This window comes from Scyliorhinus torazame, chromosome 6 (assembly GCF_047496885.1).
Source record: "Scyliorhinus torazame isolate Kashiwa2021f chromosome 6, sScyTor2.1, whole genome shotgun sequence".
Taxonomy (NCBI): Eukaryota; Metazoa; Chordata; class Chondrichthyes; order Carcharhiniformes; family Scyliorhinidae; genus Scyliorhinus; species Scyliorhinus torazame.
In genome coordinates this window covers 267478475-267505814 of record NC_092712.1, presented here as the reverse complement: position 1 = coordinate 267505814, position 27340 = coordinate 267478475, and the positions used below count along the sequence as shown (strand labels likewise).

Genomic DNA, 27340 nt, shown 5'->3' with positions numbered 1-27340 from the left:
CCCCCCCCCCCCCGGGCTGCTGCTGCTACCTTCTTTTCCATTCCCTCTATCTTTCTGTGAGGTATTCGACGAACGGTTGCCACCGCCTGGTGAACCCTTGAGCTGATCCCCTTAGGACGAACTTAATCCGTTCCAGCTTTATAAACCCTGCCATGTCATTTATCCAGGTCTCCACCCCCGGGGGCTTGGCTTCCTTCCACATCAACAGTATCCTGCGCCGGGCTACTAGGGACGCAAAGGCCAAAACATCGGCCTCTCTCGCCTCCTGTACTCCCGGCTCTTGTGCAACCCCAAATGTAGCCAACCCCCAACTTGGTTCGACCTGGACCCCCACTACTTTCGAAAGCACCTTTGTCACCCCCACCCAAAACCCCTGTAGTGCCGGACATGACCAGAACATGTGGGTGTGATTCGCTGGGCTTCTCGAGCATCTCGCACACCTATCCTCTACCCCAAAAAATTTACTGAGCCGTGCTCCAGTCATATGCGCCCTGTGTAACACCTTAAATTGAATCAGGCTTAGCCTGGCACACGAGGACGATGAGTTTACCCTACTTGGGGCATCCGCCCACAGCCCCTCCTCAATCTCCTCCCCCAGCTCTTCTTCCCATTTCCCTTTCAGCTCATCTACCATAATCTCCCCCTCGTCCCTCATTTCCCTATATATATATCTGACACCTTACCGTCCCCCACCCATGTCTTTGAGATCACTCTGTCCTGCACCTCATGCGTCGGGAGCTGCGGGAATTCCCTCACCTGTTGCCTCGCAAAAGCCCTCAGTTGCATATACCGGAATGCATTCCCTTGGGGCAACCCATATTTCTCGGTCGGCGCTCCCAGACTTGCGAACTTCCCATCCACAAACAGATCTTTCAGTTGCATTACTCCTGCTCTTTGCCATATTCCAAATCCCCCATCCATTCTCCCCGGGGCAAACCTATGGTTATTTCTTATCGGGGACCCCACCAAGGCTCCCGTCTTTCCCCTATGCTGTCTCCACTGTCCCCAAATTTTCAAAGTCGCCACCACCACCGGGCTTGTGGTGTATTTCTTCGGTGAGAACGGCAATGGGGCAGTCACCATAGCTTGTAGGCTAGTCCCCCTACAGGACGCCCTCTCCAATCTCTTCCACGCCGCTCCCTCCTCTTCTCCCATCCACTTACTCACCATTGAGATATTGGCGGCCCAGTAGTACTCACTTAGGCTCGGTAGTGCCAGCCCCCCCCTATCCCTACTACGCTGTAAGAATCCCTTCCTCACTCTCGGGGTCTTCCCGGCCCACTCAAAACTCATGATGCTCTTTTCGATCCTTTTGAAAAAAGCCTTCGTGATCACCACCGGGAGGCACTGAAACACAAAGAGGAATCTCGGGAGGACTACCATTTTAACCGCCTGCACCCTCCCTGCCAGTGACAGGGATACCATGTCCCATCTCTTGAAGTCCTCCTCCATTTGTTCCACCAATCGCGTTAAATTTAACCTATGCAATGTACCCCAATTCCTGGCTATCTGGATCCCCAAGTAACGAAAGTCCCTTGTTACCTTCCTCAGCGGAAAGTCCTCTATTTCTCTGCTCTGCTCCCCTGGATGCACCACAAATAACTCACTTTTCCCCATGTTCAGTTTATATCCTGAGAATTCTCCAAACTCCCGAAGTGTCCGCATTATCTCTGGCATCCCCTCCGCCGGGTCCGCTACATATAACAACAAATCATCCGCATACAGAGATACCCGGTGTTCTTCTCCTCCTCTAAGTACTCCCCTCCACTTCTTGGAACCCCTCAATGCTATTGCCAGGGGCTCAATCGCCAGTGCAAACAATAATGGGGACAGAGGGCATCCCTGCCTTGGCATCCCTGCCTTGTCCCTCTATGGAGCCGAAAGTATGCAGATCCCCGTCCATTCGTGACCACACTCGCCACTGGGGCCCTATACAACAGCTGCACCCATCCAACATACTCATCTCCAAAACCAAATCTCCTCAGCACCTCCCACAGATAGTCCCACTCCACTCTATCAAATGCTTTCTCGGCATCCATCGCCACCACTATCTCCGCTTCCCCCTCTGGTGGGGGCATCATCATTACCCCTAGCAGCCTCCGTATATTCGTATTCAGCTGTCTCCCCTTCACGAACCCAGTTTGGTCCTCATGGACCACCCTCGGGACACAATCCTCTATCCTCATTGCCATTACCTTGGCCAGAATCTTAACGTCTACATTTAGGAGGGAAATAGGTCTATCGGACCCGCATTGCAGCGGGTCCTTTTCCTTCTTCAGGAGAAGCGATACCGTTGCCTCAGACATAGTCGGTGGCAGCTGTCCCCTTTCCTTTGCCTCATTAAAGGTCCTCATCAGTAGCGGGGCGAGCAAGTCCACATGTTTCCTGTAAAATTCAACTGGGAATCCATCCGGTCCCGGAGCCTTCCCCGCCTGCATGCTCCTAATTCCTTTCACTACTTCCTCTGTTTCAATCTGTGCTCCCAGTCCCACCCTTTCCTGCTCCTCCACCTTGGGAAATTCCAGCCGGTCCAGAAAGCCCATCATTCTCTCCCTCCCATCCAGGGGTTGAGCTTCGTATAATTTTTTATAAAATGCCTTGAACACTCCATTCACTCTCTCCGCTCCCCGCTCCATCGCTCCTTCCTCATCCCTCACTCCCCCTATTTCCCTCGCTGCTCCCCTTTCCCTCAATTGGTGGGCCAGCAACCTGCTCGCCTTCTCCCCATATTCGTACTGCACACCCTGTGCCTTCCTCCACTGTGCCTCTGCAGTACCCGTTGTCAGCAAGTCAAATTCTACGTGTAGCCTTTGCCTTTCCCTGTACAGTCCCTCCTCCGGTGCCTCCGCACATTGCCTGTCCACCCTCAGAAGTTCTTGCAGCAACCGCTCCCGTTCCCTACTCTCCTGCTTTCCTTTATGTGCCCTTATTGATATCAGCTCCCCTCTAACCACTGCCTTCAGCGCCTCCCAGACCACTCCCATCTGGACCTCCCCATTATCATTGAGTTCCAAGTACTTTTCAATGCACCCCCTCACCCTTAGACACACCCCATCATCTGCCATTAGTCCCATGTCCATTCTCCAGGGTGGGTGCCCTTCTGTTTCCTCCCCTATCTCCAAGTCCACCCAATGTGGAGCGTGATCCGAAATGGCTATAGCCGTATACTCCGTTCCCCTCACCTTCGGGATCAACGCCCTTCCCAAAACAAAAAAGTCTATTCGCGAATAGACTTTGTGGACATAGGAGAAAAACGAAAACTCCTTACTCCTAGGTCTGCTAAATCTCCACGGGTCTACTCCTCCCATCTGCTCCATAAAATCTTTAAGCACCTTGGCTGCTGCCGGCCTCCTTCCAGTCCTGGACCTCGACCTGTCCAGCCCTGGTTCCAACACCGTATTGAAATCTCCCCCCATTACCAACTTTCCCACCTCTAGGTCCGGGATGCGTCCTAGCATACGCCTCATAAAATTGGCATCATCCCAGTTCGGGGCATATACGTTTACCAAAACCACCGTCTCCCCCTGTAGTTTGCCACTCGCCATCACGTATCTGCCCCCGCTATCCGCCACTATAGTCTTTGCCTCAAACATTACCCGCTTCCCCACTAATATAGCCACCCCCCTGTTTTTCGCATCTAGCCCCGAATGGAACACCTGCCCCACCCAACCTTTGCGTAGTCTCACCTGGTCTATCAGTTTCAAGTGCGTTTCCTGTAACATAACCACGTCTGTAACATAACCACGTCGTTGATGGAAATTTTTGATCATCCAGTACAACCTGTACAAGTTAAAGAGAAGTTAAAGTGGCGGGGTCATGTGAAGAAGTGATCATGTTGAACTGGGTGTTGTCAGTATAAGTGGAAAGTGGCATTATTCAGATGTCACTGAGGGGCAGCATGTGGATGAGAAATAGGGAAGGTTGTTGATAGTTCCTTGTAGGACACCAGAAGCAACAAGAGATATTGTATATCACCCTGTGGCTCCAATTGAAACAGCTGGGTGATAGTAGAGTGGTCCTAGAGAAGGATGATGTGATAAATGTCAGGGGCCCCAGACAGGAGGGGCAGTTTACCTTTGTCGCAATCATGTAGGATGTCTAATGTAATGTGAAAACATTTTGGTACTGCTGCCTACAAATGTCTTATTCAAATCCTTTGAATTAGCAGCAGTGCATTCTGATCAACTTAGCTTTGAGCCCTGTAATTAAATTCTACTCTTAATTCCTTCTCACTTGATATATGCAGTATGCTGATGCATTATACATTCACAATGTTTTTGAGGTGCATATCTACTTGCCATTTTTGCAGGAGTGATACAATTTGTTTATTCATTGCCAAATAACACTTATTCTTTACTTTCGAACTATAACTTGCAAATGTTGTGCCCCTTCCAGGTACAGGTCGCAGTTCCAGAACTTCCAGAAGTATCTTTACCAATTAAAAGTACTGCATTGCCTACCTTTAACTTTGGCTCCCCTTCCGCAGCTGTGTCACCTGTAACACCTACAATAACAAAATCTTTCCCTGACAAGGTATAGTTCTTTTACGTGTTGCAATTTTGTTTTCATTTTGGTGTATGTCCCCCTTGCAGAGGATATGGATGCATCCACCTCATGTCAGTACACCTTATGGCTCTGTTCTGGGGTATTTCTCATAATGCCATTTTGGTGCAATTGCCTGCTGTAGAATTCCCTTTGCAGTAGAGTTGCCTTTGCAATAGAGTTGCATGTACTTTTAAACTTGGAAGAACAATTTTCTCCTATCTGTATCAAAACAGTAAGTTTGTACCTTTTTGAAGCCAACGTGATTCAATTTCTCCTCATGGAAAGACCTTGGCTTTGTTTATTGGTTGTGCCTTTTGCCATTTTTTCTTTTCCCGGCGCTGGGGTAAGCGTAAAACTTTAGCTAATGTTTTAACACATTTATTTCAAAGGTACCTGTGAAAGCTAATGTTCAGTTCAAAGTAAGCATATTGTCTAAATGTTTGGCATCAAAAACACTTTTTTTGGATGGGCGGATCAGTTTTGTATCTTACAAAAATATTGACAAACAGCAGATCAATTGTCTGCTTTCCTATGTCAGGGTAAGAAAACATTATGTAACAATAATGGGAGAGAACAGCTCAGAAATCAGTGGGCGTGTATTGAAATAATTGCTCTTTACTCACGTGCAGGCAGTGGTGTCCAGTCCAAACAGTGTTGCCTTTACCTTTTCTACACCGAATATAAAAGCAATGGAGGCAAATCTGCAACCAGTTTCGGTTTCTGTAAGTAATTTTGTTGAGCACTAATTTTTGTGAGTTCTCACTTTGAGAGTAAATTGTCTTCAAAAATGTAATATATATCCCCCCAATTTATTTCTACAAGTTGAGCAGTTTATTTGTAAATCATTCAGTACAGCAATGTATAGTGGCAGTAATAATAGTTGATGTGATATAATGTTGTCACCACTTGTAAAAGTTGATTCTGTTCTTTTTTTCATATTCCTCTTCCCCACCATTACGAAGACTGGATTTACATTTAGTGAGCCGATTGACAAATCAGTTCCATTCATTTTTGTATCGGCCAGACCTTCCATTAATGCAGGTATGCATATTCCTGATATAATTAAAATTAGCCAATGACTCAATTTGATACAGACAACTGACAAAATCTTTCATACAATATTTTAGTGAAATGCACCACATCGCCTTCTATTTCAACACCAACAAAGCAGAGAAAAAGTGAAGAATGTGATGGACCATTCAAACCTGCTAAAACTCTGAAAAAAGGCAGTGTTTTAGACATTTTAAAAGGGCCTGGTGAGTACTTTTGAAAATAGTATTTAAAAACAGGCATGTTTCCCACTCGTAGGTATCCATTTTATAGGGTCCACTTGGAGAATGACTAGGGACCTACCACATAGCAGATGAATTATGTTAACTCGTGGCGGACTGGAGCATTTTTCAATAGCATCATGAAAGTCTGGCACCAGGCGTCAATCTTCAATTGACAGGTAGGGGTAACCTGCTAATATGCAATGGGAAGCTGAAAAATATTAAGTTGATTGCTCAAGTTGAGTAGTAGTTGTACAAATTTTTAATTTAAAAAAATTTTTTATTAAAGGTTTTCATAAAATATCAATAACAAAATGAGAAAGAAAAAAGAACCCAACAGGGTTAAGTACAAAACACAATCTAAAAAAGCAAAAGAAACCCCCCCCCCCTGTACATAAATAATAAATTAACATTTACACCCCGACTTAACACAACAGGTTTATACACCCCCTCAGACCCTCCAGTGTAAATAACATAAACAAAAATAAAGTAACCCCCCCCCCCGGCTGCTGCTGCCATCGACCAATGTCTATCATTCTGCCAGAAAGTCTAAGAACGGCTGCCACCGCCTAAAGAACCCTTGACCCGACCCTCTCAAGGCGAATTTCACCCTCTCCAATTTAATGAACCCTGCCACATCGCTGATCCAAGATTCCACGCTTGGGGCCTCTCATCTGTCCACTGAAGGAGAATCCTTCGCCGGGCTACCAGGGACGCAAAGGCCAGAATTCCGGCCTCTTTTGCCTCCTGCACTCCCGGCTCCTCTGCCACCCCAAATATTGCGAGCCCCCAGCCCGGTCTGACCCTGGATCCTACCACCCTCGACACCGTCCTCGCTACACCCTTCCAAAATTCCTCCAGCGCTGGACATGCCCAGAGCATATGGGTGTGATTTGCTGGGCTCCCTGAGCACCTGTCCTCACCCCCAAAGAACCAGCTCACACTTGTCCCGGTCATGTGTGCCCTGTGCAGCACCTTAAACTGTATGAGGCTGAGCCTCGCGCACAAAGAGGAAGAATTCACCCTCTCCAGGGCATCTGCCCACGTCCCCTCTTCGACCTCCTCTCCCAACTCCTCCTCCCACTTACCTTTCAACTCCACCACCGAGGCCTCCTCCTCCTCCTGCATCACCTGGTAAGTTTCCGAGATCTTCCCCACTCCCACCCACCCCCCCGAGAGCACCCTGCCTGTACTGTGTGTGGCAGTAGCCGCGGGAATTCCACTACCTGCCGTCTGGCAAACGCCCTTACCTGCAAGTACCTGAAGGTGTTCCCCCGGGGGGAGCCCGTACTTCTCCTCCAGCTCATCCAAGCTCGCGAACTTCCCGTCCACAAACAGGTCTCCCAACTTTCGTATCCCTGCCCTGTGCCACCCCAAAAACCCTCCACCTGTTCTTCCTGGGGCGAACAGGCGGTTCCCCCGTAATGGGGTCCACGCCGAGGCCCCAACTACCCCCCTATGCCGCCTCCACTGCCCCCAAATTTTGAGGGCCGCCACCACCACCGGGCTCGTGGTATACCTCCTTGGAGGGAGCGGCAGCGGCGCCGTTGCCAGCGCCCCCAGACACGTAACCACACAGGACGCCGTCTCCAGCCTCTTCCATGCAGCCCCCTCCCCCCTCCATCACCCACTTGCGCACCATCGTCGCATTGGCGGCCCAGTAGTACCCACAGAGGTTGGGCAGCGCCAGCCCCCCCCCCCCCCCCCATCTCTACTCCGCTCCAGGAACACCCTTCTCACCCTCCGAGTCCCTCGCGCCCACACAAACCCCATTATACTCCTGTTAACCCGCCTGAAAAAAGCCTTCGGGATAAACACGGGGAGGCACTGGAACAGGAACAAAAACCTTGGGAGCACTGTCATTTTGATTGACTGCACCCTACCCGCCAAGGACAGCGGCAACGCGTCCCACCTCTTGAACTCCTCCTCCATTTGCTCCACCAGCCTTTTAAAGTTAAGCCTATGCAGGGCCCCCCAGCTCCTGGCCACCTGGACCCCCAAATATCTGAAGCTCCTCTCCGCCCTTTTTAGTGGGAGCTAGCCAAACCCCCTCTCCTGGTCCCCTAGCTGAACTACAAACAGCTCGCTCTTCCCCATATTGAGCTTGTACCCCGAAAAGTCCCCGAATTCCCTAAGGATCCTCATTACCTCCGGCATTCCTCCCACCGGGTCCGCCACATGGCAGCAGGTCGTCCGCATAAAGCGACACCCTATGCTCCTCCCCTCCCCGCACCAACCCCCTCCAGTTCCTCGACTCTCTCAGTGCCATAGCCAGGGGTTCAATCGCCAGTGCGAAGAGCAGGGGGGACAGGGGACATCCCTGTCTCGTCCCTCGGTGCAACCGAAAGTACTCGGACCTCCTATTTGTGGCCACACTCTCCACCGGGACCTCATACAACAGCCTAACCCACCTGACAAACCCCTCCCCAAACCCGAACCTCTTCAGCACCTCCCACAGGTACCCCCACTCTACCCTATCGAAGGCTTTCTCAGCGTCCATCGCCACCACTATCTCCGCCTCCCCCGCCCTCGCCAGCATCATGATAACGTTCAAAAGCCTCCGCACATTCACGTTCAACTGTCTCCCCATCATAAACCCCGTCTGGTCTTCATGGATGATCTGCGGCACACAATCCTCAATCCTCGTGGCTAAGACCTTCGCCAGCACCTTGGCATCTACATTTAGCAAGGAAATTGGTCTGTAAGACCCACATTGCAGGGGATCCTTGTCCCGCTTCAGGATCAAGGAGATCAGTGCCTGGGACATCGTCGGGGGTAAAGCCCCCTCCTCCCTTGCCTCATTAAAGGTCCTAACTAACAGCGGGCCCTACAGGTCCATATATTTTTTATAGAATTCGACCGGGAAACCGTCTGGCCCTGGTGCCTTCCCCGCCTGCATGCTTCCTATCCCTTTGATCAGCTCCTCCAGCCCAATCTGGACCCCCAATCTAGCCACCAGTCCCTCTTCCACCTTTGGAAACCTCAATTGGTCCAGGAAACGGCCCATCCCTCCCTCCTCCCGTGGGGGCTCGGATCGGTACAATTCCTCGTAGAAGTCCCTGAATTCCCCATTGATGCCAACCCCACTCCGCACCACGCTCCCTCCCCTGTCCTTAACTCCCTCGATCTCCCTAGCTGCGTCCGCTTCCGAAGCTGATGCGCCAGCATCCGGCTTGCCTTTTCCCCATACTCGTAGACCGCCCCCTGGGCCTTCCTCCACTGCACCTCCGCCTTCCTGGTGGTCACCAGGTCGAATTCGGCCTGGAGGCTGCGCCTCTTCCTCAACAATCCTTCCTCAGGCTCTTCCGCATACCTCCTGTCTACCCTCACCAGCCTCTCCCGCTCCCTCCGCTCCTTGTGGGCCCTAATGGAGATCAGCTCTCCCCTCACCACCGCCTTCAGTGCCTCCCATACCATCCCCACTCGGACCGCCCCGTTGTCGTTGGTCTCCAAGTACCTCTCTATACTTCCTCGGACCCGCTCGCTCACCTCCTCGTCCGCCAACAGCCCCACCTCCAAGCGCCACAGCGGGCGCTGGTCCCTCTCCTCCCCCATCTTCAAGTCCACCCAATGCGCGGTGTGGTCCGAAATGGCTATTGCCGAATACTCGGTATCCTCTACTCTCCCACCAAGATCGCCACCACTCGATTTTTGGCATCTCGTCCCGAGTGAAACACCTGACCTACCCACCCTTTCCTCAGTCTTACCTGGTCTGCCACCTTCAGGTGTGTCTCCTGGAGCATAACCACATCCGCCTTAAGCCCCTTCAGGTGCGCGAACATCCTAGGACCCATCCTAGCTGGTTTACTCCCCCCATTGCACTTCCGCAAGTCTGCTGACCCCGGCCACTCCTGCCTCCCCTTCGACTCCTCCCATTGTGTGGCACACCCACTCCCCATCGACAGGCTCTCCCCCTCCCCCCTCTGTTCTAAGCGCGGGAAACAATCTCGCTTGCCCCGACCCCCCCAGACTTCGGCGTGGGAAAAAAGCCCGCGGTCTCCACCTACCGGGCCCCGCCACCAACCACAACAGTGCCCAACCCGCCCCATTCACCCTTCCCAACCCGAAAGAGAAAAACACAGAAAAAGAAACCCAAAACAATGCAAAGCCCCCCCCCCCCCGAACCAAAAATAGGCATAACATATCCACCACAGTCCCCAATCGTCCATCCCGCCCCTCAGTCTGTGTCCAGCTTCTCGGCCTGAACAAAGGCCCACGCCTCCTCCGGAGACTCAAAATAATGGTGCCGGTCCTTGTAGGTAACCCACAGTCGCGCCGGCCGCAACATGCCAAACTTCACCCCCTTCCTGTGCAGCACCGCCTTCGCTCGATTGTACCCGGCCCCCCTCTTCGCCACCTCCGCACTCCAGTCCTGATATATCCGAACCTCCGCGTTCTCCCACCTGCTGCTCCTCTCCTTCTTGACCCACCTGAGCACACACTCCCGATCGACGCACCGATGGAACTACACCAGCACCGCCCGCGGAGGCTCGTTAGCCTTGGGCCTCCTCGCCAACACTCTATGGGCCCCTTCCAGCTCCAGGGGCCCCTGGAAGGACCCCGCTCCCATCAGCGAGTTCAACATGGTGACCATATAGGACCCCACATCCGGCCCCTCCAGCCCCTCCGGGAGGCCCAGAATCCGCAGATTCTTCCGCCTCGACGATTCTCCATCTCCTCGAACATCTCCTGTCATTTCTTGTGGAGCGCCTCCTGCGCCTCCACCTTTACCGCCAGGCGTAAGATCTCGTCCTCATTGTCAGAGATCTTTTGTCGAGCCTCTCGGATCGCCACCCCCTGGGCCGTCTGTGTCTCCAGCAGCTTATCAATAGAAGCCTTCATCGGCTCTAGCAGGTCCGTTTTAATCTCTCTGAGGCAGCGCTGGGTACCCTCCTGTTGCTCCTCCGCCCTCTGCCTCCACGCTGCCTGGTCTCCGCCCGTCGCCATTTTGTCCTTCCCTCCCTTCTTCTGGTCCACCACCACCTTTTTTGTCGCCCCATTCCTAGTTAAAGCCATATACTGACGGGGAGCTTTTATTAACTCCTTCCCACACCAGGAAACGTTGAAAAAGTGCCCTTGGGGGGCCTGAAAAGAGCCCAAAAGTCAGTTTTTGCGGGAGCCGGCGAATGTGCGACTTAGCTCCACATAGCTGCAACCGGAGGTCTCGAGAGGGAATCCTTTTGGCAGTGTTCGCTTCACCAATCTGCCCCAAAAAGTCTGTGAAAACTCCTGAAAAAGGTCTGAGAGTAGGTTCCAGACGGGAGCTGCCGAATGCACGACCTACTCCTCCATGGCCGCCACCGGAAGCCTCGTCCCCGCTTCTTCAATGGCCTTGGTAGATCTTTTCACAGTTGTTCCCTCTGCTGCTAGAATTCACCTTTATTAGAGGCCCTCAAGTCAGGTTGCAGCTTTAAGCTTGCCCTTACCCGCCTGCATGCTGGAAGAGGCTCCTCTCTCCCCTGCAGTTACAGACAAATCTTTTACTGTTTCTGTCGGATCTGGTAACCAAAAGACATAACATTCCTGGGGGACACTGTCAGGGGAATGTTACAGTCTTCTTCCCACACCGGGAAATGTCAAACAAATGCCGTGGGGGCCCTGTAAAAGAGCCCAAAAGTCCATTCCAAGCGGGAGCTACCGAATATGCGACCTAGCTCTGCATAGCCGCACCCGGAAGTCAGTTATACAACAGAGAATCCGTGGACTTCTATGACAGGAAAATCGGCCCTGCACCGATTCCGTTACCGGTGAGGGGCTAGCATCGGTTCTGTATGGAACACCATCAAATCCTTGATTTGTATAACTACTACTCAACTTGATTGCTCAAGTTGAGTAGTAGTTATTCAAATTAAATGATCTTAGCACCATTAATTCTATAATTAGTTTGTATAGAAGTGCTTTAATCATACTTTGTGTGCACTTCTGACGAGATTGTGGTGCAAACCTGATTTGTTCTGCAACAAGTTAGGAAGTTTGGCTCATGGTGGACCGCTGAGTTTGGAAAGCCCTGGAGTAATTTTGCTGCATTTCAAGTATTGAGCATGTGTACAAAATTTGTTAATTTGTTCAGTCGAGCAGACGGCCAAGTCTGCTCGACTTGGACAGATGTGTGGAGTGCTGTTTGCCAGTCTACCCTATGTCTGATGTATGCAATCTTGTGTTGCATTAGTGAGTACTCATTCAGTATGTGTCTGTTTCTACCCCATGAACATTGAGAACATTGTGTGCACAAACAAACTACTTAAACTTGTGTATTTTGTTTATTTTTTTAACCTGTTCCCAGAATTCACTTTGTCATCATCGTCCACAAAATGTGCAGCCAAGTGCTTGGATAATACACCAGCTACTGTGAAATCTTTACCATCTACTACTGGAAAAAACAGTTCCTCCACTGAGAGCTCAAGCACCTTTGGATTTGATGCCAAGTTCAAACCAGCCGTAGGTTCCTGGCAATGTGGCACATGCTTTCTACAAAACAAAAGTACAGATAGTAAATGTCTGACTTGTCAGACCGCTAAATCTGCACTTCCCAAACAGACTAATAATGAGTCAGCAAACAGAGACAAAGTTACATCTAAAGAGACTCCAATGAGTTTTGGAGACAAATTCAAATCCGCAGTGGGTATGTGGAGCTGTGACACCTGTTTGGTTCAAAATAAATCAGAAGTTGTAAAATGTGTGGCTTGTGAAACACCAAAACCTGGAACTGGAATCAAACCTTTGCCGGTGGTAACTGAAAGTACAAGAAACAGAGAGTCAAACACTTCCAGTAGTACATCTGTGGGATTGGTATTGGCAGATCAATTTAAGAAACCTGAAGGTGTTTGGGACTGTGCCATGTGCCTCTTACAAAACAAAGCTGAAGACAGCAAGTGTGTGGCTTGTCAGTCCAGTAAGCCAGGTAGGTGATGTTTCTCTCCCCCACAATATGGCCAATTCTGGCAAATGCTCATTAATTTGCTGCTGATTCTGAGTGCATTGTGAAATAGTGGTGCGCCTGTCCCAAGATATTATGGAATTTTATGATTTTTGTCCCATCACCAAGGAGTACATCCAGGTTGGGACAGTCTGTAATTTGCACCAATTATGCTAAGTGGTGAATATTGCAACACACTCCTGACTTGAGCTTGTAGATGGTGAAAAACATTTGATTGATCAGGAGATATGCTACTTGTGGTGCACACTGCATCTGTACTACTCTTGCAGCCATGTTGTTGATGTGGCTGGTGTGGTTATGCTTTGGTTATGATGTCTAAAGACATGCAGGTTAGGTAGATTGGCCATGATAAATTGCCCTTAGTGTCCAAAGAGATTAGGAGGGGTTATTGGGTTATGGGGATAGGGTGGAAGTGAGGGCTTAAGTGGGTCGGTGCAGACTCGATGGGCTGAATGGCCTCCTTCTGCACTGTATGTTCTATGTCGCCCTGCCCCAGATATTAATGAAGGGAGACTCTGCCATGGCGATCAAGGGAAGTTGTTGAGCCTTTTGTTGTTTCAGTTGTTTATTGCCTGACTTGGAGTATTGCGCTCAATTCTGGTCACCACACTATCCAAAGGATGTGGAGGCTTTGGAGAGGGTGCAGAGGAGGTTTACCATGTTGTTGCCTGGTCTGGAGGGTGTTAGCTATGCAGAGAGGCTGAATAGAATCGGACTGTTTTCATTAGAACGACGGAGGTTGAGGGCTGATCTGATAGAGGCCTACTAGATTATGAGGGGCATGGTTAGAGTGGATGGGCAGGTACTCTTTCCCTGGGTGGAGGTGTCAGTCACCAGGGGGCATAGGTTTAAGATCTGGGGGACAAAGTTTAGAGGAGATGTGAGAGGCAGGTTTTTCACACAGAGGGTGGTGAGTGCCTGGAATGCGTTGCCAAGGGAGGTTGTGGAAGCAGATACATTAACGGCGTTCAAAAGGCATCTTGATAAATACATGGGTAGGATGGGTATCGAGAGATACGGCACAAGGAAGTGCTGAGAGTTTTGACCAAGGTTGGTATCATGACCGGTAAAGGCTTGGAAGGCTTGAAGAGCCTGTTCTTGTGCTGTATTGTTCTTTGTTCTTTGACTTAAATTTGACCAACCACTTTTCAGCATATTTCAGCCTATGTTGTCCATGTCCTGCTGTTTGAATAATTGTAGCCGCAGCAAAATAGTCTGTGTGAAGCCTTATTCCTGACATTAGGACGGAGGGAAGTTTGGGATGTGAGGAGCATGCAGTGGCATCCTGAAACTGGGAGTGATTGTTATCCAGCCACAATCATATTTACAGAAAATGCTGGAAATACTCAAGTCAGGCAGCACCTGGGGCTGGAGAAACAGAGGTAAACATTGATTATTCATCAGAACTTAGAATAACTTAATGTAATAAATTTAAACCGTGAAAGTTGTGGGAGAGGGTGGAAAAGAGCAAAAGAGAGATCTTTGATAGGGCAGAAGGCAAGAGATATTACATGGTGGTGCTGGACTATAGGGTCTGTCATGTTTGATTCCATTCACGAGAGAATTTTCCTGTTGATGCCCATTGATCTCCTTGACTGGAGTATTGCCCAGACATGGAAAGTGGCTACTTTCAACTTTCTACTACCAACTCTTGTGTCTGTTATGTATGGATTGAAGCTATGATGAGATCTGGAGATGAGCAGTTCTGGCAGGAACTGAACTGAATTTTGTTTTGAGTTTATTTGTAAGTAGGTGTCACTTGATGACTCCTTATCAGTGTGCCGATGGTTGGGAAAGAATTACTCGTGCTGTATTTAATTAAATTTAATCGTCCAATGACTTTCTACGCTATTCAAGACTAAGTGTTGTCTCATGTAAAATGGAATTAAAGGCTAGAGGATAATTGGGGCAGACTGGGCAGAGGCTCAATACCTGAAATATTAACGTGCTTGCTCAGAGCAAGAATGTTCACAAGCATCACCCTTGGCTTCCTGCCACTGGTCATTCTAATTTTGCCCTTTTTCCCCAATCTGACTTTTCTGTCCATTGCCTGCTACAGTATTCGAGTGGAGCTCAATGAAGGCTTGAGGAACAACATCTCATCTTGTGTCTCAGCATGACGGTCTTTGGCTTCAATATTGAGTTCAAACGCCTTAGATCATAACCTCTGCCTCCATCTTATTCTGTTGTTTCCCTGCTGGCTTATTTCTTTATCCCTTCATTTTGCATTCATAACGTAATCTTTGTTTCTTTACCATACCCATTGCTGCCACATTTGCCTTTTGAACCATGAAATCTTCTGTTGGTTATTCACTCCAGTACTTCACCTTATCTCAGACCTTCACTCCCTACCCCTTCCCACAATCTTGTACTGACTTAAAACTCCATCATCATTGACCTGAAATGTAAACTATGTTTATCATCACAGATGCTGCCTGATATGCTAAGTATTTCTGCTCTCTTCAGATACTGGTGGACCTGCTGAATGTTTCTAACATTTTTCTGTTTTTATTTTATCTTGTCTAAACTTATATCCAGTTCCCTAGCATAAAGTCAATTTTACTTGTTTTCTATTTCCTTTAATTCTGATGCATTTTATAAGTTCATAAGATATAGGAGCAGAATTAGGCCATTCAACCCTCGAGTCTGATCTGCCGTTCTATCATGGCTGATATGTTCCTCATCTGTTACCTACAATGCTACAGACCAAGAGCTGGATTGCGAAATCAGCCAGAGCCTCTCCTCCCTAGAACACATGACCGAGGAGCAGGAGTCGGTAATTTAGCCTCCCGAGCCTAAACACTCTGGTTATTAGCTAGTAGCATCTTTCTATGTTAATGCTGCTCTCTTAATAACTATTTATATATCTGACTTGTAAATAAGTATCCAGTGAAAGTGTACTTAATTTTTGACTTTGATTTATTTGTCTTTTCTCTTTGTTGGTTTTTGCATTCAGAATGAAAAGGGCAAGACTAGTTGCTCTTTTCTTTGGTTTTCTTTAGAAGACCCCAAGTCTAAGTTTAGTGCTTGTAAATTTTCTGTTTCATGAAGTCAGTCTGCCATGTGCAGATCTATCTGACATCTGGAAAGAACTATATTTTCAGGGTGTTTTAAATCGATGGATTGAAAGTGATTGACATGTGCTAGCTGATTTGCATTTGAGTACATCGGACCTACTTGCTGATATTCATTTGTTTGGGACTTTTTTAAACAAAAACTCCAATTAAGGGGCAATTTAGCATGGCCAATTCACCTACCCTGCACATCTTTGGGTTGTGGGGGTGACACAGACATGGGAGAATGTGCAAACTCCACACGGACAGTGCCCCAGGGCAGGGATGGAACCCGGGTCCTCGCGCGTGAGGCAGCAGTGCTAACCACTGCCGCACTGGAACTTTTTTTTTTAATGTGGTGTTCAACCTTTTAATTCAGTTGTTAGAAAGACTTTGCATGTCAGGCATCTGTGGGGAGAGAAACAGAATTAACATTTCAGGTCTATGACCTAGCCACATATGCTGCCCCACCTGCATTTTCCGTTTTGTTTCTGATTTCCGCCATCTACGGTATTTTGTTTTTGTTTAATTCATTTCATTCACACTATTCAGTCTCCCAAGATCGAAACATTTTGCACATTCAGAGGCAAACGCTATCTCTAATATCATCAGATTTTGCAGCAATAGATTTCAATGACGTTTTAAAGTAATGATTACACTAGATCAATCTAATGGGGATGAAATAAAATAAGATCAGATGCATCAGTGTCTGCTTTCCTTTGAAAAAAGTGAAAGGAATGGCAGTCATGGTGTAATACTTCGTTTGAACACCATTGTCGTCACTTTATCAGAAGAAAGAATGTTACTGAGTATTGTGAAATAAAGAATTGTAAAGCACAATAAATCTGCCCATTCATTCAAATTTGTTCTCTGAACATGAGTAATGCTGACATTTGCTAGATATACTATTTCAGGGCAGTCAGTCATATTTGTGCAGCACTAGGATCACGTAGGCCAGACAGTGCAAGGATAGCACGTTTCCTTCCCTAACGGGCACTTTTTTAAAAAAAAGAGCTCGTGGTCACTCTTACTGATACCAAATTTATGTTAGAAACTTAATTGAAAAGCATTAACTGCTAACATTACATAGTCTGTAAATGATAATTTAATGGTGCCTCATTAATTTGTACATCACAAGATACTTGTTCTATTTTCATTTTATGAATTTTGCTCTTAGGTGCTTCATCTGTCAAAGCTAACATTCCTGCTTCAGCACCAACAAAAGGAATTCTAGGATTTGGTGACAAATTCAAGAAGCTGGCAGAGTCCTGGGATTGTGAAGTCTGCTTAGTTCAAAACTCATCAAATGTAACTAAATGTGTGGCTTGTACAACTGAGAAAACGGGCATCAAGATTGAACCTAAAGGTATTAATGGGATTGTTGATTACTGAATTGAATCATAGATGCTACCTATATGCATGTATATGGAAGATGCTTTCTAACATCTAGCAGTTCCACAAGCTAGGTCATTTGCAGATGTTATTAGATTTTGTAATATGCAGTGCATTTTCTTTTTTATATTTTTAATTTTACCAAGAGCAATTTAGCATGGTGAATCCACCCACCCTGCACATTTTTGGGCTGTGGGGATGAGACCCACGCAGACACAGGAAGAATGTGCAAGCTCCACACGTACAGTGGGCCGGGATTGAACCAGGGTCTTGGTGCTGTGAGGCAGCAGCGCCAACACTTGTGCTGTCCTCGCAGTACATTTTCTGAAGGGGATTATGTAGGATGTACAGCACAAACAGGCTATTTGATCCTGCAGCACATGTCAGAGTTTATGCTGCAGAGGAGCCTACTCCTGTCTTTCCTTATCTATCAGCGTATTCCTATTTTCATGTACCTTATTCTTACTACACTGGGTAAAATGACACATCAGGTATAGATTTCCAAGTTGGTAGCTAATGGGTGGGGGGAAATGCTACGATTTAGAATGGATCCTTGTGTGCGCTCCTGCTATTGGAAGTTGTCCTTTGATTTATTATGCAGTAGTGGTTACCAGTTGTGGAAGTGGGCAGGTACAGCCTGAATTTGAAATATGAAGAAGGGTTCCACACCTCAAATATTTGTGATTTCCAGTCTTTCCCAATTTATTATTGAAATAAGAATTTCTAGTGTTAATTTCAACAGCACTTCAAGTTGAGGACAGGGTCAAGGGTGATGCAAATAAGAGGGAATCATGGGTTTGAGCCTGGAAGGATGGATGCAAGGTTCTAGGGATGGGAACTGAAAGGAGTAAAAGAGATGAAGGATCTGTTTCTGGAGGGAAGATTTGCAAGTTTGGAGGAGTTGGGGGTGAAGTATGGGCTGCAGTGTGAGAGGGGCTTTAGGTATATGCAGGTGCAGAATTTCGCAAGAAAGGCTTCCCTGAGTTTTCCGGTGGCACTGCCATCCTCGATGTTTGGGGGGGGGGGGGGGTGTTGGAGAGTGTGATTGTTTCAGCGATCTAGTGTAGGAGGAGGACAGTGAGTCAATGGAAGGTAATAATCTTCATTAGTGTCACAAGTAGACTTACATTAACACTGCAATTAAGTTACTGTGAAAATCCCTCCGTCGCCACTCTCCAGCACCTGTTCGGTTACACTGAAGGAGAATTCAGAATGTCCAATTCATCTAACAAGCATGTCTTTCGGGACTTATGGGAGAAAACTGGAGCATCCGGTGAAAACGCGTGCAAGCACGGGGAGATCGTGCGGACTCCGCACAGACAGTGATCCAAGCTGGGAATCGAACCTGGGTTCCAGGTGCTGTGAAGCGACAGTGCTAACCACTGTGCTACCGTGCCGCCCAGAGCTGGGGATGTGGCTGGAGGAAGGATTATGGTGCAAAATACTGTGAAGGGTCAATGCTTCGAACTAGTGTGTGTGTGTGTGGCTGGGGTTGATTCAGTTAAAAGTGGTGTTTAGGGCGCATGTGTTGAAGGCAAGGATTAGCCGGCTGTTTGAGGGGATGGAGGTTAGTTGCGAGCTGGGAGGGACCCAGCCGATTCATATTCTGGTCCAGCCCGAAGTTGGAGAAATATTGGGGGTCGTTTTTCAGCACCATGTCCAAGGTTCTGCATATGGAATTCGGAGCCGGGTCCCCATGAGGTAATCAGAACTGCCGGAGTTGCAGATGGGAAATGTTGAAAAAAAATATTTTAAAAGAAAGAAAAGAATTGCTAGTGTCATGGACAGGTGGAGGGTTAATTTAAACAGTCCTGATTTCTCTTGCCATCCATCCGTTTTGATTTACTTTCCCCTTTATAAGCGATGCCGTATTTCCCAACTGCTCCGTTTTAGTGTGATCGAATTTTCTATTAATATTCCCACAACAAACTCTGATGGGATGAACTCAGATAGTTTATTTGCACACAAACAGCGAGAGGAGGGTCACCAAGTTGCCTCCTGTGCACTTATCTCGTAAAGAAGGAACCGAGAAAAGAAAGATTTACAGGGAAAAGACCCTAAAAAAAATGTTTGTTTTATGTGGGTCCCAAAGTCCAATGAGGTAATCCTTCATGGAGTATGGCAGGCAGAAAACCCATTATTTTTCGGATGTTGACATCACATGATGAGAGGCACGCAGAGATGAATCAGTCTTGTTGGCGGTGGCACAGAAATTCCAGCAGAAGCAGCATATTTGGGGCCAGATATTCAATCTGGTTAGAGCTTCTTTTCGGTGGGACCAGATATTCAATCTGGGGAGAGCTTTCCTGTGAGGCTGCTGGCAGATAATAAAAGGCAAAGTCAATTTGCTATACAACTCAGAAAAATAGCTGGTTTCCCCAGCTGGAGTTTCATGTTACAGTCCTTGCACCACATTGTATTTGCCAAAGAATATGCATCCCTTGCCGAGACTCCCGAGATGGTTAAGTGTTCCAACCATTAAGTTTTAAAAGGAAGGTTGTGGGTCCTAGCAGACTAAAAAGACTTCAGTTGACCAGCCTGACTTATGAAATGTAAATGGTCTTTGCATAGTTCACTCTGAATTTGGTCTCTGCAGCCCATTAGGGGTCATTAGTGTCTCTTCAGAGATAACAAAGTGCAAGTTTCTGTGCTGTTGCCATGCAAGCTCCTTTTCTTCAACAACCTTTGGCCAGACATTGCTTCATCCATTTACATAAAGTCTTTGTCCAGTTTAAAACATTTTTTGGAATAGCCATAGAAACATAGAATTTACAGTGCCGAAAGATGCCATTTGGTCCATTGAGTCTGCACCGACCCTTGGAAAGAGCACCCTACGCCTCCACCCTATCCCAGTAACCCCACCTAACCTTTCGGAGTCGATGGTAGCCATGATGTAGAGATGCCGGCTTTGGACTGGGGTGAGCACAGTAAGAGGTTTTACAACACTGGTTAAAGTCCAACAGGTTTGTTTCAAATCCCTAGCTTTCAGAGCGCAGCTCCACATTCAGGTGAGTGATGAAGGAGCTGCACTCCGAAAGTTAGTGATTTGAAACAAACCTGTTGGACTTTAACCTGGTGTTGTAAGACTTCTTATTGTAACTTTTTGGACTCTTAAGGGGCAATTTAGCACAGCCAGTCCACCTAACCTGCACATCTTTGGACTGTGGGAGGAAACCGTAGCCCCCAGAGGAAATTCCACACAGTCACCCGAGGCTGGTGACCCGGGACCCTGGAGCTGTGGGGCAGCAGTGCTAACCATTGTCCCACTAGCCGTGAGGATAACAATATTTTATAAAAATGTACAGGGTGAGGACTTTGTCCCCTCACACTAGCTTTGATTTGATAGAGAAATCCTGCTGGAAAGCTGAGGATAAGTTTAGGTTACGTTCACAAAGCTGGCATTCTAGCGTTTGCCCAAAATGAAGGGGCACAGATTTATTCCTGGTGCTTATTTACCCTTTCATCTATTTTCTTTGGGAAAGATGTTTAGATGTCAGTGACTTTTCCATCGCTGTGAGCATAACTCATCTATTTTATAAAAATATACATTTTATGAAAATATATGCAAGAGCTTAGATCCTTGTTTGCTTCATAATATCAAGCGTTGAAAGTTCAGTTACCATTTTCTTTCCTCTTGCAGGGCTTGGCTCTTCTGTATTATCAACTGTTGCTTCACCATTCATCGTTGGCAACCAGCCCTCCAAAGTGGATTCTTTGCAAAATAAAGATGGCGCTACAGGTTTTAAATTCAGAAATCAAAGTGGTTTTAAATTTGGGACGTCCGATTCCGGTTCATCAACCAGTGCCTTTGTAGGACTTAAATTCGAAGTTACAAAGGGGTTCAAATTTGGAGTTACTTCAACAGAAAAAATCCCAGAGGGAAACAAAAAGGATAATTCCAAAACCTCTAGTGGTGGGTTTAAATTTGAAGTAGCTGCCTTTGGTAACAACCCGGCTTCAACTACTACTAAGTTTGGTGCCTCTGATATAAGTCAGCAAAATAAGAAAAATGACATGGCATTTGGGGGTTTTAAATTTGATGCTGGCGGAACAGCTAAAGCTGAGGATAAGAATGCTCCAAGTGGCTTTAAATTTGGCACAGAGGAAAAGAAAGAAACCTCGGTAGTGCAGTTTCAGCTTGACAAAGCAGAGGAAAGGAAAGATGGTGCAACTGTGAATGCAGTTTTTGAGAAATTATTAGACCAGGAACCTGTGGCAACTTCAGCTTTTATGTTTGGAAAACCAGATGAAAAACAGGACTCTCTAAGCTCTGCACCAGTTGTATTTGGTAAAAGGAAAGACATTGATCCACAACCGCAGTCTGAACTTTCTTTTAAGCCAGAGCAAACCAAAGAATCAGCATCTTTGTCAGACTCTTCAAAACCAGAAGCCAAATCTGGATTTACTTTCAACTTGGTTAAATCTGCTGAGAAACCAGAAGCAACAGAAACTGTACAACCAGGATGTGTGTTTGGGGCTGCAGTAAACACTTCAGGTAAGAAATGTCAAATTGAAAAAAAATATTTGGCTTTGTACACCACCTTCCAGGACATCCCAAAGTGCTTTATTAATTGCATTTGAAATGTCGCTATTACAAATCTGGAAACATTGGAGACAGCCTGTTCTCGACAAATCCCTATCAAAAGTGACAGTGGCAACCTAACCTGTCTCAAGGAATTAGCTGAGGGATAAATATTGGCCAGGATGTTGCATAGACCTCTCTATAGGGCCTTTTATTTTCACCTGAGAGGATACATTGAGCCTCTGTTAACTGTCTCTTTGAAAAGACAATGCTGCACTCCTTCGGTAGCATACAGTATTTACTCAGGTCTCTGAAGTAGATCTTGAACCCACTTAATTTTGACTTTATGCAGGAGTGCTGTCTCTTGCACTTTTAATAGAGATGTCAATCGTCATTGTCACCCTTTTTCAGGGTCTTAATCAATCTTGTCACTAGACTTATCACTGTGCGATCACTTGGTAAGAATACATAGAAGGCAGTGGGGGTACCATTTGACCCGCAGTTGTGACCTAGCTGATAGAATGTCCATGCACCAGTGGGCCTTTATATTGCATCAGTGCCGACCAAAGTATTCCTCCATATCCTCTGCAGTTTGACCTAGGACCTTCAGGTGCCTACTTGCCATGTGTCGTCACACAGAAGGATTACAGGGGTGTATCACATGGTGGTGCACAGATTGTGTAGTGCCAGGAGAGGCTTGCGTGCTCAGCTTCTCTTTTCAGCAGGCTAGGTAGTGGCAGTCGATCATGCAACTGTACTCTATGGAACATCACCCTGTGGCAAAACCACTGACCACAAATCGTACCTAGACCTAGAGTGGATCTGGCTTGGGAGAGTCAAAGGCAAAGGTCCTATAAGCACCTAGTACCCTTCACAACACGCATCTTTCAGCAACCGAATGGGCTCCAGACATAGGAGCACCCATCCATCCTCTGGACTCTGTCTAAAGGTCAAGAGGGAGATACAGATACTGGGCATACGTGTCCCTAAATCCTGACCAGGCTAGGAAGCCAAAAGTCAAATGGAAATAACACTGCATCCTTGCTGTTACCAATGAGGAGACCAAAATGGGAGGTATACCAGCTTGATTGGTGCAAGGTAAGGGTTGTTTCTGGTGGGAAGAATCCATTCTATTGGTTAGAACATTTTCCCAAGCGGGCAGCACGGTGGCGCAGTGGGTTAGTCCTGCTGCCTCATGGCGCCGAGGTCCCAGGTCCGATGTGCAGGCTAGGTGGATTGGCCACGCTAAATTGCCCCTTAATTGGAAAAAATGAATTGGGTACTCTTTAAAAAAAAAAAAAAAAAAAAAATTTTTTTTAAAGAATATCTTCCCAAGCTAGGCAGACCTCAGCAAATAAGTTACTGACCTACCAATGTCAGCCATCCTCTGAGTCATTGGGGAATCAGAATATTTTCCTGACAAGTAAATGGGATACGCAAGAAATAAAAGATGAAGCTGGAATGTCAGGACTGTCTGTCCTGGCATGAATCACAGCTTGCAGTCAAAAGATGATGTACGTAAGATGACATTGATGGACCGTGAGCTACACAAATTCAACATAGACATTGTTGCTCTCCAAGAGACTAGATTGGCTGACACTGGATCAATACACGAGGCCAATTATATTATGGCATAGCAAAAGTGAAGATGACCACCATGAACATGGAGTGAGTTCTGCTGTCAGCAACAGATTGACACAATTGAGATGACTTCTGAACACCTTGTATCTCTTAATCTGTCATCATGGAGCTTTTGTCACCCTCATCTGTACTTGTGCATCAACCTTGTATGGTAATACCAAACTAAGGGCACTTCAACGGCACTAGATATTTTGGAGCTTCTGTCAGGTGGAAAATAGTCATATGCTGCTGAAGCATGGAATTCTCTGTGGGGTGGCACGGTGGCCCAGTGGTTAGCTCTGCTGCCTCATGGCGCCGAGGACCCGGGTTCAATCCCGGCCCTGGGACACTGTCCGTATGGAATTTACACATTCTCCCCGTGTCTGCGTGGGTCTCACCCCCACAACCCAAAAAGATGTGCCGGGTAGGTAAATTGGCCACGCTAAATTGCTCCTTAATTGGAAAGAAAAGAATTGGGTACTCTAAATGTATAGAAAAAGTAAATCTCTGTGGTTAACCATCTGCAAAGGTATCCGAGCAAAAAACGCAGCTCACCTGGCTAGCACCCTGTCTCCTGACCCTAAATCTAGCTATGGCAGTTGTACAGAAGACAGCAAGGAACTGTGCCAGCAAGCATTGAATTAATCCATGTGAAGAAATCGAACTGTTAGGGACAATAGTAAACATCACTTGATACATGAAGGTATTAGAAGGGCACTCTACCCCATCACTAAAGTGTTGCTCCTTTAAAATCAACAGATGGGAAATTACTTTCTGCCAGGAACCAGCAAATAACTGCTGGGTGGAGTGCCACTGTCTGTGGGTCACTGTGTGGAGTCTGCACGTTCTCCCCATGTCTGCGTGGTTTTCCTCCGGGCCCTCCCACAAACACCGAAAGATGTGCTTGTTAAGTGAATTGGACATGCTGAATTCTCCCTCTGTGTACCCGGACAGGCGCCTGAGTGTGCCGACTAGGGGATTTTCACAGTAACTTCATTGCACTGTTAATGTAAGGCTACTTGCGACACTAATAAAGATTATTATTACTCAATCTATTCTCATGTGAGGATGTTGCTCCTGGCTTCAGGGGTGAGATGAGTGGTCTATGCCCATGAGCCACAATCTCAGAATAAGGAGGAGGACTGAGATGAGGATGAATTCCTTCACTGAGGGCAGTGAAACCGTGGAATTTTCTACCCCAGAGGGCACTTGTGGCTCAATCACTGAATGTGTTCAAGACAGAGAAAGGACAGGGTTCTAGATATTAAAACATCAAGACATAGGGTGATAGTGCGGGAAAATGTTGTTAAGGTCGGAGATCAGCCATGAATCTAGTTGAATGGTGGAGCAGGCTCAAGGGGCCAAATGGCGTACTCTTTCCTTTGGTCCTATATCTCTGCCTATGTTTGATCTTCAGTTAATTGTCATGTATGAGCTTGATGCAAAACCCTCATTACTTGAGCTTGAAAAGGCCATCAACTCCCTAGCAACAAGGAATGCAAATGGAAAGGATGCAGCTGTCTCCTGACCCTAAATCTAGCTAGAAGGCGAGAACAAGGGAAACCGTTTTGCAGTTCTTGGAGGGAGAGGAAGGGAAAAAAATGAAATGAAAATCGCTTATTGTCACGAGTAGGCTTCAAATGAAGTTACTGTGAAAAGCCCCATGTCATTTGCTGGTTCCTGTCAGAAAGTACTTTCCCATCTGTTGATTTCAAAGGAGCAACACTTTAGTGATGGGGTAGAGTGCCCTTCTGATACCTTCATGTATCACGTGATGTTTACTATTGTCTCTAGCAGTTCAATTTCTTCACATGGATTCACAGCTGCTTTATTTGGTTTGGAAAACTGTACCCGCTGTCATACTTTCACAACCTCTGCTGAAGAGAAGGCTCTCCTAAAGGATATGCGGGATGTGAACATCATTTTATACAAGAACAAAGATGATCAAAGGGATCCTGACAACTGCCTGGGCATCTCACACCTCCGCATGTGTCTACAGTGACAGGCACCCTGTCTGCACAAGAAGCTCCACACGTGTTGGAAAGATAGCCATCAGCTTTGTCCAAGTAACAAAGGAGACATGGAAAATACCAAACAGGGCCAAGATACTTGTGTAAAAGGCCTGTATCCTCAGCACTGTCAGCGAAGCCTGGGCAACTTACCAAGAAAAAAGGCTCAATAATTTCCATCTCCTGTGCTACAACACATCTTCAACACCGGATGGAAAGATAAATTCACCAGTGAAGCTGTCATTTTTAAGGCACACATGTAGTTCATTACAGTACTAATCAAGCGAAGAGGGCTTCACTGGCGTGGGACTTCTCCCATCCTGTGCCAATTCCTAAGTCAGCAAAGCCCTCTTTGCTTGATTACTCAGTTTGTTGCACCCTCACAGACTCATGGGGCTGGTTTAGCACAGGGCTAAATCGCTGGCTTTGAAACCAGACCAAGGCAGGCCAGCAGCACTGTTCAATTCCTGTACCAACCTCCCCGAACAGGTGCCGGAATGTGGCGACTATGAGCTTTTCACAGTAACTTCATTTGAAGCCTACTTGTGACAAGCGATTTTCATTTCATTTTTTCCCTTCCTCTCCCTCCAAGAACTGCAATAGGGTTTCCCTTGTTCTCGCCTTTTACCCCACCAGTCCCTGTATTCAACAAGATCAACCTGAACCATTTCTGCACTGCCAGAGTGACACTGCCACCCAACACATCTTTGCCTCCCTTTTCTTTTAGCATTCTGAAAAAAAGATTCCCTCTGTGACTCCCTGGTACACACCTCAATCACCTCCAAAACTCTTCCACTTCTCATGATGCGAGGAGTGCAGGAGCCATAATAGCTGCCCTTTTACCTTCTCTCTCTCTCTCTCTCTTCACTGTCTGAGGCTTCTAACACTCGGTTAAATGGTGATTTATTGTTGTAAGATTTTACGGTTTCAAGATATTAAAAAACCCTGCTAATAAAAAAACTCAATGTCCTAATTCATAATTTCTAACATTAGGTCCTCAGTTGTGCTTGACCTAACAAGGTATGAATAACTAAGACTTATGAATCCAGTGGAATAAGTAAGATTTTACATGTACTTAACACACAACAGTGAAGACATTATGGAAGATCCTCAGGTTCCTAGGAGCCCTTGAGCTTCGCCAGCGCAGACAATATCTTTCTCTTCTCAGCCTTTGAAGTGATGTTGAACTGCATCTAGAAGATTCATACCCCAGAAACCATGGTAACACTGCCAACAAGATTCCAGTTTTCTGCCTACAGACAGTAATGCCAAATGTCCATCTGGAACTCTTACACTCCAGTGTAAATAAATATAACACTTCCTTTAGATCAGGCTTGTCCAACGTGCAACCTTCTGAACCCCTCCATGTGGCCCCTGGAGCCAGTTTTCAAAGTGCTAGTCAAAGAGGAAAGTTTGAATGGAAGCATTTTACATGGGGCTGCTCCTCCAATCACAGGCCACTTCTTTCCCGTATTTGCTGCTGATCGGATTTTGAGGGTCGGAGAAAATTGAGATCCCCCCCCCCGGCAAAAAAGGTTGGACAAGCCTGCTTCAGATGCAGAACAGTAACAAAGCAATATAACCCAAGTCCCACAGAACCAAAGCCATTAAGAGCAAATGTTTGCCATAATGTCAAAACAGAAAGAAAAATCTCCTCTGATACAAATATTCTTCTCTACAAATGTAGTTAAATCAATTGAATCAGAGCATAGGTTTTAATCATCCAAAGTTCAAACTACCTTTTAACCATTCCTTCAAAGCTAATTTTAAAAAAGCTCCTAATTACAGCATGGAGTCTGAATTCCGCATTCCTTCAAGCAACTTCGTCATAAAACAATGAAGTGTGGTTTCTCCCAAACAGCAGCCTTCCTGTAAAGTTTCCCCAACTGCTTTGACTGTCCATTGTCTCATGAACAGAAATAAAAACGTGATCAAAGAATAAAATCCATAGATGTTACAAGCCAATAACAAGCCCTAAGAATTAGTAGAAT

The 27340-nt window shown here is 46.7% G+C and overlaps 1 protein-coding gene across 1 annotated transcript in view; it reads left to right on the top strand.

The window, feature by feature from the left end:
* The window catches only part of nup153 (nucleoporin 153), a 129313-nt gene that overhangs the window by 81824 nt on the left and 20149 nt on the right, over window positions 1-27340 (top strand). Inside the window, exons 12-18 of the mRNA XM_072509679.1 lie at window positions 4396-4533; window positions 5175-5267; window positions 5508-5586; window positions 5673-5801; window positions 12100-12717; window positions 16984-17172; window positions 20839-21693. Coding sequence (XP_072365780.1) covers window positions 4396-4533; window positions 5175-5267; window positions 5508-5586; window positions 5673-5801; window positions 12100-12717; window positions 16984-17172; window positions 20839-21693 — 2101 coding nt within the window. The remainder of the gene's footprint in view (window positions 1-4395; window positions 4534-5174; window positions 5268-5507; window positions 5587-5672; window positions 5802-12099; window positions 12718-16983; window positions 17173-20838; window positions 21694-27340) is intronic.